The sequence below is a fragment of the Desmodus rotundus genome, chromosome 6 (genome assembly GCF_022682495.2).
Source record: "Desmodus rotundus isolate HL8 chromosome 6, HLdesRot8A.1, whole genome shotgun sequence".
NCBI classification, from domain to species: Eukaryota; Metazoa; Chordata; class Mammalia; order Chiroptera; family Phyllostomidae; genus Desmodus; species Desmodus rotundus.
Genome location: NC_071392.1, coordinates 146,880,145 through 146,896,390, shown reverse-complemented (window position 1 = coordinate 146,896,390; position 16,246 = coordinate 146,880,145). Strand labels below are relative to the sequence as shown.

General features: G+C 49.6%; 1 protein-coding gene across 1 annotated transcript in view; it reads left to right on the top strand.

Annotated features, from left to right (window-relative positions):
- CCNJL (cyclin J like) overlaps nt 1-16,246 on the top strand; it is a 49,292-nt gene that overhangs the window by 19,142 nt on the left and 13,904 nt on the right. Inside the window, exon 3 of the mRNA XM_024577127.4 lies at nt 7,146-7,359. Within this exon, the coding sequence (XP_024432895.2) occupies nt 7,146-7,359 (214 nt within the window). The remainder of the gene's footprint in view (nt 1-7,145; nt 7,360-16,246) is intronic.

Genomic DNA, 16,246 nt, shown 5'->3' with positions numbered 1-16,246 from the left:
CCTTCCATGCACATCTGAGCCCAACACAGGTGCGGAGTGTTTGCCACCTCTGCCAAGGTCAGCAGGGTGTGGGGGGGACATTGACCTCCAGAAGCCTGTCCAGGCAGCCCCGCCCCCTCTGTCTGTAGCTCAGTTTGGGGTTTCAGTGCATGTGATTCACTGGTCCGTGGCCTTTCTCAGAGTGCTGCTCCTCTCAGATCCTCTCTCTCTGCCCCGGGACTCCCCAGAAGAGATCTTGGGCAGCAAGAAGAGGGGTTGGTTTCTGAAGGACTCTAGCCTGTCGTGGCTCCCACCACCTTCCTTGCCCCACCAGAATGGCTCCTTTGGTCTCGGGAGTGCCAGGGTTTCTCCTTCAGGGGCACAGTTTCCCCCACCCTGTTGGTTACCCCAGGGAAGGATGCAGGGCTAGGTGGGGGACACCTGGGGAGAGAGGGCAGACAGGCCACAGGCAGAGGGAGCATCCCCCACTTGGTGCTGACTGGGGCCACGCCCACATTCATCTCGCAAAACACTCCATCCAACAAATACTCAGTAGCCCAACTGTGAGCCCAGTGCTGGGGTACAGCCAGAACTGGGAGAGTCGAGAAGTGGCCCCCTTTCTCACAGAGGTCACATTCTGGGGGAGCGGGGCGGGGGGCTCATTTTCCCCCAACACACCAGTTTAATAAATAAGCAAACACTTCCATCAACAGTAACTCTGGCTGTGGGACCTTGTGGGGTGCTGATGAGTGGCCTGAATGGAGGCCGGAAGGCAGAGAAAGGGCCCAGATGTCCAAAACGGGTTCACGGCACAAGCTGACGGAGAAACACTGGCAGCACGGACGACACCGTTCCCGGTGTGTCTGGAGAGGACGTGGCCCACCCTGGTAGACTATGATCCTGTCTTACAAACATTTGCGCAGAGAAACACCGGAGGAATCCACATAAAACCTAACAGTACTTCCCTCTCTGTGAGGGAGTATAAGTAATACTTGTTACTCGTTACTACTTTCGAAAATTTGCCAGCGAACACGTACTTTATAATTCGTAACAAGAAAAAGACTACTTCTGGGTGGGACCTCGGTAGGGCTTTGCACCCTGGGAGGATGACGTGGGATACTTAGCTCAGTGCTGGCATGGGGTGTTGTTATTAAAGGGTTAATTCTGTCAAAGTGATAATGTGGGGTTGAAGGGAATCTCAGAGATACATTTTGAATGGGGCCTTAATACAGGGAGTATCTAGTCCCACTCTCTCCATTTTTTCTTTCAAACTGGAAACACAGTAATTGAAACAATAAAGTGGTATACAGTGAATGTTTTTTTAAAATCCAGTGTTGAAAAGCATGAAACTTAAAAACCACGTGAGTTCCCAGCCCTCTGAGATAACCAGCTAACATTCCAGCGTGTATCTCATAGTTTTTTCTAGCCCATTGCTACTATTTTTAAAAATAAAATTAAAAACTACTGAGATAACAAAAGCAGGTTTTTATAAGATGAATTTTTTTTTTCTCCCGGGAACTCCATCAGGGTCCCCCTGTCCCTGTGCAACACCTGGTCATCTGCTCGTGTCTAGAGATACCTGTGTGACTCAGGTGATAAAAAGCCAGCCGCCTGGGAGGGAGAGTCCAGGAAGCTTCTGCCCACCCCTCCACCCCTCTTCATCTGTGCCCTCCCCGCAGCCTCTCTGCTGGCCACCCTGAAGCTGTCCCCAGCCCTGCTGAGAGGAAGGTCACGGGACCTTCCTGGCCGGGTTCCTGGCCCCCTTTCCACCCGCTGGCTGCTGCCAGCATGCCTGCCAAGTGCCTGCCTAACCACGAGAGAGCTTTGCAGGCCACTCTTTTGTTTCCGGAATCCAGGCTGCTCCACAGAGGGGGCAGCTTTGTGCGCCCGGCTGCTGTGGCCTTCAAGCTGACTCAGGTCAAGAGTGCTTTGGGGGGAATGCGGATACTTAGGGCAAAGTCCTTGTGATGAATGCCTTTCCCCCTAATTGGGTTAGGGAAGTAATCAGCTGGATTCCCAAACTGAACAGGGCCGGCATGCCAGCGTCCCCCACTGTTGTCCGTTTGCCAAAGAATCGCCCTTCTCCGAGTGCTGGGGGGAAGAAGCTGAGGCTCCAGCTCCTAATTCCATTGGGCTCGAAGCTCTGTGGAGGGGATGGGCGGGGCTCCTTTGCTGCAGAGGTTCCCCAGGCCCGGCCTTAAACCCTCACTCAGGCGGGAAGGTTCGTTCTGCCGGAGCAAGCAGGTTCCTCTGAGACCAGGACAGAGGCTAAAAGCTCAGCTCATCTGAGGCGTGATGGCTCAGCTTGAGGGAGAGGCCACTAATATGGCAGCATGACCCGCATTGTTCAGATGAGGGCACTGGGGTTCAGCAGTCACGTGCCCACGGTTAGTAAATGGTGGGCTTGAGATTCCACCCCAGAACTGCCCGATTCGACAAACTGCCGCGCTGCTCTCCCACGTGCCGGGGGGAGGAGTGTATCTGGTACGGGGAGGGATGTCTTGTATTCATTTTTTTAGTAGACTTAGTATGTTTTTAAGCAGTTTTAGGTTCACAGCAGTATTGAGCAGAAAGTACAGAGATTTTCCCATAAACCCCCTGCCCCCACACCTGCAAAGCCTCCCCCATTATCAACATCCCCCACCAGAGTGACACCTTTGTTACAGTTGGTGAAGCTACACTGACACATAATTGTCCCTCAGAATCCATTGTTTACAATAAGGTTTGCTCTTGGTGATGTACGTGCTGTGGGTCTGGACAAATGTGTAATGACATGTGTGCACTGTGACAGTATCATTCACAGAGGTTTCACTCCCTAAAAATCCCCCGTGGTCTGCCTGTTCCTCCTGTTCCCCCAACCCCTGCCAACCACTGATCTTTTTACTGGCTCCATAGTTCTGCCTTCCCTAAAATGTCCTATAATTGGGACGTATAGTGTGTAAGCTCTTGTTACTGCTTTTTGGCCTTTTTTTTTTTTTTTGGCTTTTTTTCCCCACTTAGTTATAGGCATTTAAGTTTCCTTTAAGCCTTCCTATGGCTATCGTTTTCCCCTCATGCCAGTATTTTTTGAGCACCTGCCCCTGTGCCAGGCACATCCTGGGCACTGGGCAAGTGATGTAGGCCACGTGGGCATGGCCCCTGCTTTCCAGAACTAGAGTTTAGCAGGGAGAGACACACACGTAAGTAAGTGTCTGACCATGGGGGTCAGCATGCTAAAAGCGAGAACAAGGGGTCCTGAGTTGGAATGGTGAGGGGTTGAGAAAGCCTCTCTTAGGAAGGACATTTAAACCGGTACCCAAGGGACGAGCCGAAACGGGGATGAACAGCATCAGCAGCAGCTGTGTGGCTCTCAGAATCCTGCTTCCCCTTGAGACGAGCCTTTTCCAGGAAGCCCTACCTGCTAACTCCTTCTTGACATGCATTGGTGCCCATTCCAGAGTTCCATAACTTTTTCTTTTATGCACCAGTCGCTTCCCGTTAGAACCTGCTCAAACCCGTGGACTCTTTCCCCAGGGACGCGTACAGAGGGAAGATCTACAGGGTGTTGCTTTGAGCTCCTTGCTCCCAGTTGGCGCAAAGGAAAGTCCAGAAGGAGTTAAGCTTGGCCGAGTTGAGCAGGTTCTCAAGGGAAGTCAGGATGTAGCCTATCTGACTTGTGTTTTGGAGCTTTGAACTGCCTTGATGAGGGCCGTGCTGCCCGATCCAAAGTTCACTTGGCTGATTTCCAGTAGCTGCTCCTACAGAAAACCCAGGGATCTGTGTGGTTGCTTCCTGTGCAGGGCCTGAAAGCCCTAGGGCTTAGAGGAAATTCACAAGTAGCCTGCAAGCTTGTGGGAGCCGCTGGAGGGTGGGGAGGTGGACCACTGTTGTGGGGAGCTGCAGCCTCCCATTGGCTGCTGCTACCAGCTGTCTGGCCATAACCCAGGCCGGGGCTGGCCAAGAGATCATCATGTCTGGCCACTCTGCCCCTGCTCTAAACCCTGCAGTGGCTCCCTATTGCCCTCAGGACAGACCAGATATCTTAGCAGGGCATACAAGCTGGGACCTTGCCCACCCTCCCAGCCTGCTTTGTCCAGGCCTACCCCTCTGTCTGCTTGTTCCAAGCACTCTAGATTCCCAGGTGGGACACCTGTGTGGCTTGGCAGGTGCAGTTTTTCCTGCTGAGCGTTCCTTCCATCCTGCAGCTTCAACAGGTCAAGTCCCGGACATCCTTCCAAAACTTGGCTGCAATGATCTCTTTTCCTTGAAGTCCCCATGGACATGCTCCTCTCCCCAGATTGCCACCCCCCCGCCCTGTGGGCCCACGGCACTCTGTTCTCACCGCAGCCCACCAGTCCTTCTCCCCGCTGCCTCTCCCCCCTCCCTCCTTCCATTTCTTTATCCATTAGTATTCTGGTGACTGATTGTCTTTTAATCACTCGAGGGTGGTGAGAAAACAAGGATGAGACCCCGCCCTCCAAGAGTTGGAAGTCCCATGGTTGCCGAATAAGTTCATCAAATAATGAAGATGAGGATGAAAATACACAAAGAATTCAATCCACAGAATGGGAGAAAATGTTCGGAAATCATATGTCAAGAAGTCATTCTGCACATTACAGAATAAATCAAAGGTTGAGGGGAAAGTGTACGCTGAAAGACTTCCAGTCTCAGCTCTGTTACAGGGGAAGAAAAGCCGGCTGGGGTGTTGTTATAGGACTGTTTCAAACGCAGGTTCTCCTGTGTAAACAAACGTAGGAGAGGAACTAATTCGTTCAGGCTTGGAGCAATTTCTGTGGCAAAAGTAGCAAAGCTCTGGGGCTCCTGAGAGCTGTGTCCTGGCTACAGGCTCTCCGGGGGAACCAGCCAAAAAAGAAGAGATCCCAGCATGAAACCTCGGTCTGGCTTCCCTTTCACGGGAAGGTCTCCCTTTCAGCTTCCTCCAGGAAGACCAGAAGTCGGGGGTGGCCATAGCTTTCCTTCCCCGTGGTGATCAGTTTGGAATTCTGGGCTTGTCTTGTTATGTGATCACCATCTCTCCCACTAGGCCGTGAACTCCTTGAGAGAGGGTGATGTGTCCATTTCACTCTTTGTAACAGCTTTATTGAGATATAATTCACGTACCATAAAATCCACCCGTTTAAAGTGTCCAGTTCAGTGACTTTTCGTGTATGCAGAGTTGTGCAAAATCAACACTATCTAATTTCAGAAATTTTCATAATCCCGGAAGAAAAACTCCATCCATATCCTTCAGCAGTTAATCCCCCCTCTCCATTAGCCTCCGCCCCTAGCCCTCAGCGACCACTAATCTCCTTTCTGTCTGTGATTTGCCTCCTCTGGACATTTCATATACATGGAATCGTGCAGTATGTGACCTTTTATGACTGGCTGTTTTTTTCCCACTTAGCATCATGTTTTCAAGGTTCATCCGTGTTGTAACATATATCAGTGCGTCGTTCATGTTTATGGCCTAATCACCTTCCCTTGTGTGGATATGCCGCATTTTGTGTATCCATTCCTCATTGGATGGGCATTTGGGTTGTTTCCATTTCCGTGTTGCTCTGGAAATGCTGCTGTGAGCGTTCGTAGCCATGGTTTTGTGTGGCCATTTGTTTTCATCTCTCCTGGGTGTTCACCAGGGACTGGAATTTCTGGATCTGGGGTGAGTCTTCGTTTCACATTTCGAGGGACTGACAAATGGTTTCCCACAGCGGCTGTGCCACGTTGCTTTCCCTCCAGCAGAATGAGGGCCCCAGTGTGTTCACACCCTCACTGAGAGTTTCTGTTTTTGTTTGTCTCACAGCCATCCTAACGGGGTATGAGGTGGCACCTCACTGTGGTTTTGATTTGCATTTTCCTAATGCTTAGTGGTATTGAGCATCTTTTCATATGCTTATTGGCCATTTTTGTGTATTTGGGGAAATACCTACTCAGTCCTTTGCCCACTTTTACGTTAGATTGTTTATCTTTTTATTTTTGAATTGTAAGAGTTCTTTATATATTCTGACTGCTGTCTCTTACTGGTATATGACTTCCAAACATTTTCTCCCATTCCATGGGTTGTCTTTTCACCTTCTCGATGGTGTCTTTGAAGCATGAAAGACTTTAATTTTGAAGTCCAGCTTAGCTGATTTTGTCTTCTGTTGCTTCTGTTTTCTTCTAAGGGTTTATAGTTTTAATCTCATATTTAGTTCTACCTCCGTCTTATTCCACATTGTATTCCCAGTGCCTAGCGTAACGGCCTGATGTACAGAAGGTACTTGAAACTTACTTAGTGAAATGAATGAAGTACTGTCTCTTGAATGAATGAATAAGTGAATGAATGAATGAACAGATATCTCCTTGTCCCAGAGCTGTTGCTCATGCCCAATAAAACTGCCAGCTTCTCCTTTCCTACTTTTATTCATTTTTGCATCTCCTTGCTTTCCCTATTTGACAAAATGTTGCTAAGACATTTCCTAAATAAACTGTGCCTGGTCTATTTTGGTTAAATTGTAAATATGATAGCTATATAAGAGAATTTTCTCTGTCATAAAAATGTTGGTTGGTTTGATATCTTGTTGGTGTGTCTTGTGTTAGACAAATAAATCCCAATAACATGGCAGTGTATAGATTACAAAGTAAAAGTCCCCTCCTGGGGGGGAAATGTGAGTGTTTGGGAGTTCTTTGTACTAACAACTTGTTTACGTTGAATTTTTTGTAAGTTGTCTCTCACAGTCCCAGCTGCAGAGGGCGTTAAGCCGTGGGCCCCGGGAGGTTACTGTGTGCTAGGTGCTTATATTCATTTTTCATTTCATCCTCCGCTGCTGAGGAGGCAACAGGTGAAGGCAGGTGACCGGGGCACAGTTCAGTTGAGTCACAGAACCCAAATTTGGATGTGGGTCTCCAGTAGCCAGCCTCTCTCTGGGAATGGAGCCGATTGTCTCCTTCACCTGCCCCTGTCATTGTGAAGGTCCCTGACACTTTTTGAGCCTGTGCTGGGTGAGGGTAGATGGGACAGGGTCCAGGAGTTTCTGGGACACAGGGACTGTCATCCTGGGACTTCAAGAAAAGCAAATAGGGCATGGAGGGAATCGGTGCCCCCTAACCAGCCAGCAGGAGGGCTCCCACCTCTTGCTTTTCTGGGGCATCTGAGTCTCTCGAGAGGCAGCCCTGACCTGCGCCGCCCCTTCTGCCCTGCCTGTTTCCAGGAACTGAAGCTGCCTACCTTCCGAGCCCACTCACCGCTCCTGAAGAGCCGCCGGTTCTTTGTGGACATCTTGACCCTGCTGAGCAGCCACTGCCAGCTCTGCCCCGCGGCCCGGCACCTGGCCGTCTACCTGCTAGACCACTTCCTGGACCGCTATAACATCACCAGCTCCAAGCAGCTGTACACCGCGGCGGTCTCCTGCCTCCTGCTCGCAAGTACGTGGAACTCGCTTCCTCCTCTTCAGTGAGCCTGGGTGCTCCCAAATCTTGGTGCATCTCCGTGGTTGGGCACATCTTCTGTGTTCGTCCTTAGCTGAGTGGGAACTAATATTATTAATAATAACCATCAACATTTACTGTAGCATCTGTAATGTACCAGGCTAAGTGAGAAGGATTTTAGCCTCTTAATCATAAGGAGTCCACACAGTGACCCTGGAGACAGACACTTTTAGTATCCCGTTTTACCAAAGCACAGAGAGATTAAGAAACTTGCCTTGGGTCACCCAGCTCATATATGGCAGGCAAGATTTGAGCCCAAAAGCGCGGTGTCAGAACCTTTGCTGTCAACCCTGTGTCACCTGCTTCCTGGCATGGGGGAGGGGAACCTTAGCAACCACTGTTCTCAGAGGTGTTCAGAAATGGGACTGCTTGGTTGGGGCCCAAGCTGGACCTACTACGTAGTCGGCAGACCTGGGTGCAACCGTCTGGGGATTTGCATCTTCAAAACCACAGTAGAGCTTTGACCATCTGTCTGCCTTGATAGGGATTTCTGTAGGCCCGTGCTGCTGCTTGGGTCATCTGCTGGAAAGACAAGCCTGCCATGCCACCGTGCCCATGAAAACCGTCCCCTGGTCGATCAGCATCCTTGGGATAAAAGCCCGCTGTTAGGGTCCTGCCTCCCTGACCTCAAGCCTTTCTCCTCTTCACTCCCCGGGTTCCAGTCAAGCGCCGCATCCTCCCCCACACCCCCTTCCCCCACAGAACTTTGCACATGCTGTTCCCTCTGCCGAGGAGCTTCCCATTCCCTCCTCTGGTTAATGTCACTCACACTGGCACCCCTGAGAAAGCCTTTCCTCCCTGTCCTGGGCAGGTAAGGTCTCATGGCACCATGTACATACATATATACATACATTCATTCATTCATTCATTCATTTATTATCTTCACCCGAGGACATGCTCATTGATTTTTAGAGAGAGGAGAGGAGGGGGGAAAGAGAGGGAGAGACACATCAATGTGAGAGAGGAACATCAATGGCTGCCTCTTGTATATACCCTGACCAGGGACTGAACCTGCAACCTAAGTATGTGCCCTGACTGGGAATCGAACCCGCGACCTTTTGGTTTACGGGAGGACACTCTCACCAACTGAACCACCCTGACCAGGGTGACATTGTGTACTTGTAATTAACACCCGCTTCCCCACTAAACAGTTGAGTTTCATGGAGGAGAAGGAGGCTGGCGCACAGTAAGACCTCACAGTAATAATATTTACAGGATAAATGAAATGAATGGAGCGAGAGTTTCTTTGGACCTGGACGTCCACACTTCCCCAGGTTGCCCTTAATGCAGAGGAGCAGATATGCCCTGGGGTGGCCCAGCCATCGCGACATTCCCTTGACATCTAGTATTTTCTTCTTAAAATTCAATCAGATTTTACAGTCTCCACCACAGTACGTGACTGCCCTGTTGTATTACGTGGGCATGCTCTCCCACCCTTGAGTCCTGCCGATGCCGCGAGGGATGGTCCCTGCTCCCTCTGTGGCTTTGTCTGCTCCTGGCACACTGCCCCAGGCTGCCACGGGCACCATCACCCAGTTCCAGGAGCTTTAGACTTTTCAAAATTCTGTGTTGTTTTCCACCCTGGCACCTTCCACCTGCTGTTATTTATAATCCCTTTGGCTGCTTTGGCTTCACAGCCTCCTGGTTTGTGATTTTCTCTACCTTGAGCCAGCTGCATTTCCCATGTGACACAGAGAAGCCAGCCTGGCTGCGTCCACCCCGGTTGCTACTTCACAGTCCCAAAGCAACGTGCAGCTCTCTGTGGTCTTGGGAAGAGATGCGGGGCTTGCAAGCCATCCTTGTCAACCAGGGCAGAACGGGCATCGCGTTTCAGGCAGCCCAGGAGGAGCCTGCTCTGTGGCCTTTGCCCCGCTGCTGTCTGTGATCTGCGGGCTGCATCGAGGCCCACTGGGGGCAGGGGACTTAGATTTCTCCCCCAGTGTCTGTCTGGGGAGCTGGGATGTGAGACGGACACTGGAGACTCCTTTGTGCTGCTGGAGCCGAGGCTGAGGGAGGGGGCTCTGCAGACAGAGAGGCAGACGCCCCCACCCACATGTCTGAGGGAGCAGCCAGCTTTGGGCGGCGGGACGGGAGTTTTCAGGACACCTGCCATATGCTCGGAGGCCCAAGGAAAGAAAAGTTTCCATGACAGCCTGAAATCCTATTCATTCGTCCCTCCCCTCTCCCCAGGCGGACTGTCTGCTACAAGGGGGTCACCTTGCCTCAGGACTTTGAAGTTCTGCTAATTCTATACCAGATAATTCCCAGACAGATAAGAAGAGCCGTGGTTCTTCTTGCCCACCTGTCAGTGCTTAGGCTTTGAGAGCTGCTTCCAGATAAGGGCCTTTGCACAGATGGAGCCTTTCTGCCTGTATACAGGCCCTTCTGCCCCCATAAAACGAGTCAGTCCAGGACCCGTGTCTACAGGCCTGTGGAAGGAGGTGGGAAAAGAAACAACTTATAAGTCTTTCTGTGGTGGACCAGTGGCAAAGCCACCCCGTTGTCTCCCTGTGACCGAGTTCATCGTTTGGGTTTCCTAGTTCACACAAGACAGACTAAAAATAGCCTAGCTATAAATATGCCGTAAATTAAGGAGACCCCCTCTCTTTTCACCTTTCATGTAGCACCCCAATCCCAACTGTCCTTTTGTTAGTGTTTCATTAAAAGAGTAATTGGAAAATATAGAAACCCCACAACTTTCAGGGGAGTTGGCTTTTAGGCGAGTTGACTGGGACGGTGTGACATCAATATCCGTCATTCTGGCGACAGCAGCCGTGCTGCTTCCCGGTCCTTTTCCCCCTACCCAGCCCTGCGCCTGTCCCTTCACACGCACGTCACATGGAATCTCCGCAGGCAGCCTCTGTGGCCGCGCTGCCTTCTGCTCATTCTGCAGGTTCAGAGAGGTTGGATAACTTGCCCAAGGTCACACAGCTCAGAGTTTATTTTTATTCCTTTTAATTAAGGTAAAATTCATACCACAACATAAAATTCACCATTTTAACCGTTGTAAAGTGTACACAGTTCTGTGGCTTTTTTAGTACAAGCGCACTGTTGGCCGCCGCCACCTCTGTGTGGCTACAGAGCGTGTTCATCACCCCAAGAGGAACCCTCATACTCATGAAGCAGTCACTTCCCGTTCCTCCCCACGCCCAGCCCCTGGCACACACTAACCCGTTTTCTGTCCACACAGATTTGCCTGTTCTGGGTATTTCCCACAAAAGGATTATACTGCGTGCGGCCTTTTGCGTCTGGCTTCTCTCACGTGGCGTTTTCAAGGTTGTCCGTACTGTAGCAGGTACCAGGACTTCACTCCTCGTGATGACTGAGCGCTGCTATTCCGTTTTGTGGGTGTACCTCCTCTGTTTATTCCTTTGTCTGTTGATAGACATTTGAGTCATTTTCACCCTTGGGCTAAGGACATTGAGGAACCAGATTTTTTTGAACACCTGTTTTCACTTCTCAGAGGTGTAAACCTAATCGGAAGCGCTGGTCAAATGGTAATTCTGCGTTGCATTTGTAGAATAAACTTGGAATTTTGCTTTTACCTGGTTGTTGCTGTTCAGAGATGACTTGGGTTTGTTGCATCCTTAGCCCAGGGCACAGGGTTAACGGAGAGAGGGTAGGAGAAAGCCAGAGGGCAAGAGACAGGACCAGTGGCCTTTGTGCTAGGGTAGCACAGCTTTAAAAAGAAGACCTATTGTCTATGGCAGCATAGCCCAGTTAGAGCATCATCTGGATGGATACCCTAAGGTTGTGGGTTCAATCCCTGGCCAGGGCACATACAACAGTCAACCAATGAGTGCAGAAATAAGTGGAACAACAAATTGATGTTTCCTTCTCTCTCTAAAATCAATAAACAGATCCTAGGGTGAGGGTTAAAAACATTTTTTTTAAAGAAGTATGAGATACATTTTTGTTGTAAAAATTCCAAAAGATAAAGAGCTACCTAGTGTAAAAAACTAATTCCCTCCCAAAACCATAGTCCCATTCCCACGGTTTGCTGTGTATTCCTCCATACCTAGGTTTACTTGTATGCTTTCATAGTTCGGAAAATCTATTTTCATTTAGAAGGCGGGGATAGGGGGATGAATCATAGGAACTGCCCCGTAAACAGGAGTGCCCGATTCTCCTCCTTCCTCCCTTTCCCATTCTTTTTTTTTCTCTCTGTCTATTGCCCACCCCAGTCTCCCCAGGAAACTTCTGGGAGCAGCAGGTTCTTGTGTCTTCTTCCATGTTGATCCAGTGCATTTTCTAGAAATGTCCTGAGCATGTACAGACACACAGTCCATCTTCATGATTCAAGGATTCCGTACCTGTGAATTCAGCCTGCTCGCTGAAATTTATTTTTAACCCCCAAATCGGTACTCACAGAACTTCTACGGACACGTGCAGAGCCCCGAAAGAATGTGAGTTCTGCGTGTGTGTGCCCAGCTGAGACGGAGCTGGACAGCACCCTGCTTTCTCCTCTCAGCCCTCTTACTTAAAACAAGTCCTTTTCTTGGTGTTCAGTGCCACGTTGTCACATTTTTCTGCTCATGGGGTGATTTTGCTGTTTAAAAGCTGTCCAGTGGTCCCAAGTGTAAGACGGCTGTGGTGTGCCTTTTTGGGGAAAATACGTATGTTAGACAAGCTTCTTTCGGGCAGGAGTTACAGTGCTCTTGGCTATGAGTTCCATGAAAATGAATCAACAAAATATTGCACAGAAGTACACAAAACAAGGTTATGCACCAATCACTTGTGATCAGAGGCCCACAGGAACCTGTCCTGCGTCTCCCCCAGGAGTGTGGTTCAGTGTTCACTAGCTCAGTGTTGTAGCGGCTTTACCGGAATTATTGTGAATAACCAGACTCGACTATGTATACACAGCTGGGTTCATACCTAAGGTGCTTGCTTCGTAGTACATCAGGGAAGATCTTTCCCATCAGGCTGTGTGGAGTTACCTTCCTCCTTTTTTTGACAGCAGTGTTCCTTAATGTAAACATTGGCCTCTCTGTCAATGGTTAGTTAGACTGACGGCTTTTTTCTCACTACTATACACAATGTGACAACTGTCCTTTTCCCTGTATCTTCGCACACTGAAGTAAGTATCTGGGAGATACATTCCCAGAGGTGGAGTTGTTGCATTTCAGGTTTTGATAGCAATTGCTAAATTGCCTTGCAGAGGTTTCAGTAAAAGCGACACTGATGAGATCCCTTTTTCCCTTAAATGGAACTTAATTTGTGGGAATCTTTGGAACCCTGCCTTCCACCTAGACAACAAACTGTCAGAACAGGAGCGATGCCCCTCGCCAGTGTCCACTGGTGGCTTTTTTCCGTGCGCTCCGCAGGAAGTGCATTTGCACTCTGCCTTTCCACCAGGTCTTGCCCAGGATGTCCAGGTGAGGAATGAGTTCCCAGACCAATGGCTTTGAAGGCTCCTAAAGCCAGAAATCATTGGCCACCTCTCGTAGCACAGGTACTAGTGAAAGCTGGTGCTTGTGCGCTGGGCCTTGGAGATTCTAGGAGAGGCCTGTCTTTCTCCCAGTAAACCACCTGCATGCCCCAGTACTCACCCTTGCATCCCTCCTTTCCCTTCCTCCCTGGTTTGATCATTTGGCAACTGTTGCTTCTGAGAAGCAGCTTCCCCGATAGCAGAGCATGGGGGCAGGCTGGGGCCACGCACTGGAGATTTTGGAAACCTGAAAGCAGTCTTACTCCCTCCTGGTGGAACGTATGAAGGATGGCGCTACCTTCCTTCCCCGGGGAGGTGAAGCCCACCAGTTCTCCATGCTGGGGATGCTTGAGATGCCTCCGGGCACTAAGTGTAAGCAGCACTGGCAAAGAGGGGCACTTTTTCCAGGTGGCCTTTTTCAGGGGTGTATTTTGGGCAGAGTGTGAGGTTTATTTACAGGAGTGAACCCAAATCTATAAGGAAACATAGCTGCCGCCTCACAAGCAATAATTTAACAGCTCTTTGCGTCTCACACAGCAGTACCTGGGAGGAATACGGCATTTCCTCCCAGCCATGGTTTCACATTTCTGAAGTCAGGATCGGGCTCACGTTGGATATGTGCCGCAAAGTGACCGTCGTTGATTGTGTCCTCGGAAAGCTGCTGCAACAGGTGGGGCACCTTCTCATTGGTGGCAGCACCCTGGAGGCCACCCAGCACAGGGCAGACTGGAAAAGAGGGCCTGTCCCATTAGGGCCACGCTGCGCAAATCCAGGCTCAGGGCTGCAGGTCACAGCACAGTGAGCGAGGGCAGGGTGATGTTCCAATCCCTGTTGCCGGCTCTGCAGACTGGCAGGTTCATGCTGCTTCATGGGAAGGATTTCCAGCCCTGTCAGACAGCTGGCTGGGCGGGAAGCTCAGAAATGGTACAGTTTGTCTCAGCAACTGCTGCCCAGACCTGTTTGTCCAGGGACTCTGAGGGTGGGGTTTTTTTGGTGGAGAGATGAGTTAATTGAACATGCAGTGCTCGGGAGCTCTTGACCCCACATAGGTAAGTCATTCCAAAACATCCTTTTGACCTCTGCTATGTGCCTGATGCTGTGTTCAGCCCCGGGGAGATGGTGGTGAGCGGAAGGAATGTGTACAGTCCCTGTTGTTGAAGATGATTCATTTCGCATACACGTACCTACTGTGTGCTGAGCCTGGAGACAGGAGCACAACACAAGACCAAGTCCCCGTCCTAAAGAAGCAGGCTTCAATCCAGGCTTTGCCAGCGGGCTCTGGGTGCATGCCAGGAATAAGCTAATTGCCCTTCTGAGAAAAACCCAAGTGTCCTTCCTGTTAGGAGAACAGCCTGGCCACACGGTGAGCGGGAAAGTGACCGGGACGTTGACGTCAGGCACCCTGTCTGTGCTATATGCAGTGTGGCTGCTGGAGCCAGGTGTTTGTTTTTACTTCTTTTTATTTGCTATCACCTTGAACCCTACCTGTAGTGAATACTTGTGTCTGGTAGTACCACCTCCTCTGTTCACGGCCAGGATTGCAGTATACCCATCTCCTGCTATTGCTGATGTGGAAGCGGGCACTAGAGTCCTTATTCATTGGGTCACTTGTCCCTGGGATTGTAGCTCGTCCTTGCCTGGCCCAGGAGGCTCCACGCGGTGGAGAGTTCACTGCCAGGATCCCAACAGCCTGCCCTTCTCTGAGCTCCCACTGCCTAGTTGGCCCTGGTACCAGCAAGGCAGCTTTGGCCAGTTTTAAACCCACTTTCAGACCCGAAGGAAATACACCAGCCTGCTACACCCCGGGTGGTGAGAGCAGAGATTGTTTTTATGGTGGTTGTGTTTGCCTGAATTTCTCAGAGACTGCCTTCAGGGAGCATGCCTCTCCCTGCCTCCTGAGTCTTCGTTTTAATTATAAGTGTTTCGGTGTCTAGACAGGAAGTCTCTTCTTTGTCACTGACACGTTGGGTTTCTGGAACTCTTCTAGGAAAGTCTGATATCTCCTGACCTGTGGGCACTTGTAAAGCAGATTTATGGCGGGCTAGTCTTGGACTAGGGCAGACCCATGTTCTGGAACCTTCTTTGGCATTTATTCTGCCAGTATTTGCTTCGAGGATCCCATCCATGGTGTCTAGTCTTCTGAGAAGTTTAAACTGTGTTTCCTCAGCAGGAGAGTAATGTTTGTTTCTTACAGAAAATTAGAATGTAGAAAAAAATATAAAGAATAAAAGTTGCAAACTCCGTACAATTTTTTTTTAGATACACTCAGAATTTGAGGGTGGAGGACAGATTCTGGCCTCAGTGATCATGGAATGGCTAATATTTAATCAGTGGTCTGAGTTCTTTGCATGGGTTTACTCATTTCCTCAGAACAATTCTGTGTATCGGGTTGGCCTCAAAGTCAGGTTAGTTTTTTCTCTACAATGGCTGTAATAGTGCCTAGTTGTCCTTACCGTCATTCAAAACACTTTTGGTAGGTTGTATTGTGACAGCTGTCATATCAGCGTGCATTTTTAAAAAACTTATCGAAACTGGTGAATTTTTGTGCAGCCATTTTAATACTGAAATTGCAAGAAAATACACAACATTTTTGGCATATTATGCTTTATTATTTCAAGAAAAGTAAAAACACAACTGAAATGCAAAAAAAAATTTGTGCAGTGTATGGAAAAGGTGCTGTGACTGATCAAACATGTCAAAAGTGGTTTGTGAAATTTTTTGGTACTAGTGACATTTGGCCAAGTAATTCTTTGCTGTGGGGCTGTCTTATGCATTGGAAGATGTTTAGCAGCATCCCTGGCTTCTAGCAACTAGAAGCCAATAGTGAGAGATAGCCAGCGTAGTCAAAATATCCAAATCAATAAAGTATTTGGTGAAAATGAAAAATGTGTCTTTTATTTTATAGAAAAAACTAAATGGACTTTTGGCCAACCCAATAGTAGGCAACAGTATTTTTCCCAGTTGACAGGAGAGGAAACTGAGGCCCAGTAAGTTAAGTAACTGGCCCCACGGTACACAGCTAGGATGGGGACCCAGGTAGCTCTCCCTGAGTCTTTGTTCTCAGCTACTAAGAACATCAGTGGCCTTTGTCCTGTAGACTTCACTTCCTGTTGTAGCTGCAGCAGGAAGCCTTGGCCAGCAATGGAGAGGTTTCTGGGAGACCCCAGCTCTGCCTGCTGAGCCATGTTAGTTGACCTGGGTGAGGAGAACTTCAGCTCTCAGGTGCGGGTCTAGTGTCTGGAAGCAGCTCCCCTTCTAACCTGGACAGAAGTGGCCATGATTGCCTCTCCTCGCCCTTCTTGCTGCTCCGAGCAGAGGTTGGAACAAAGGACCCAGGGCCCATGATGCCCATGCCTTTGGCACTGCCCTTCCTGAAACCTGGCCTCACGAGGC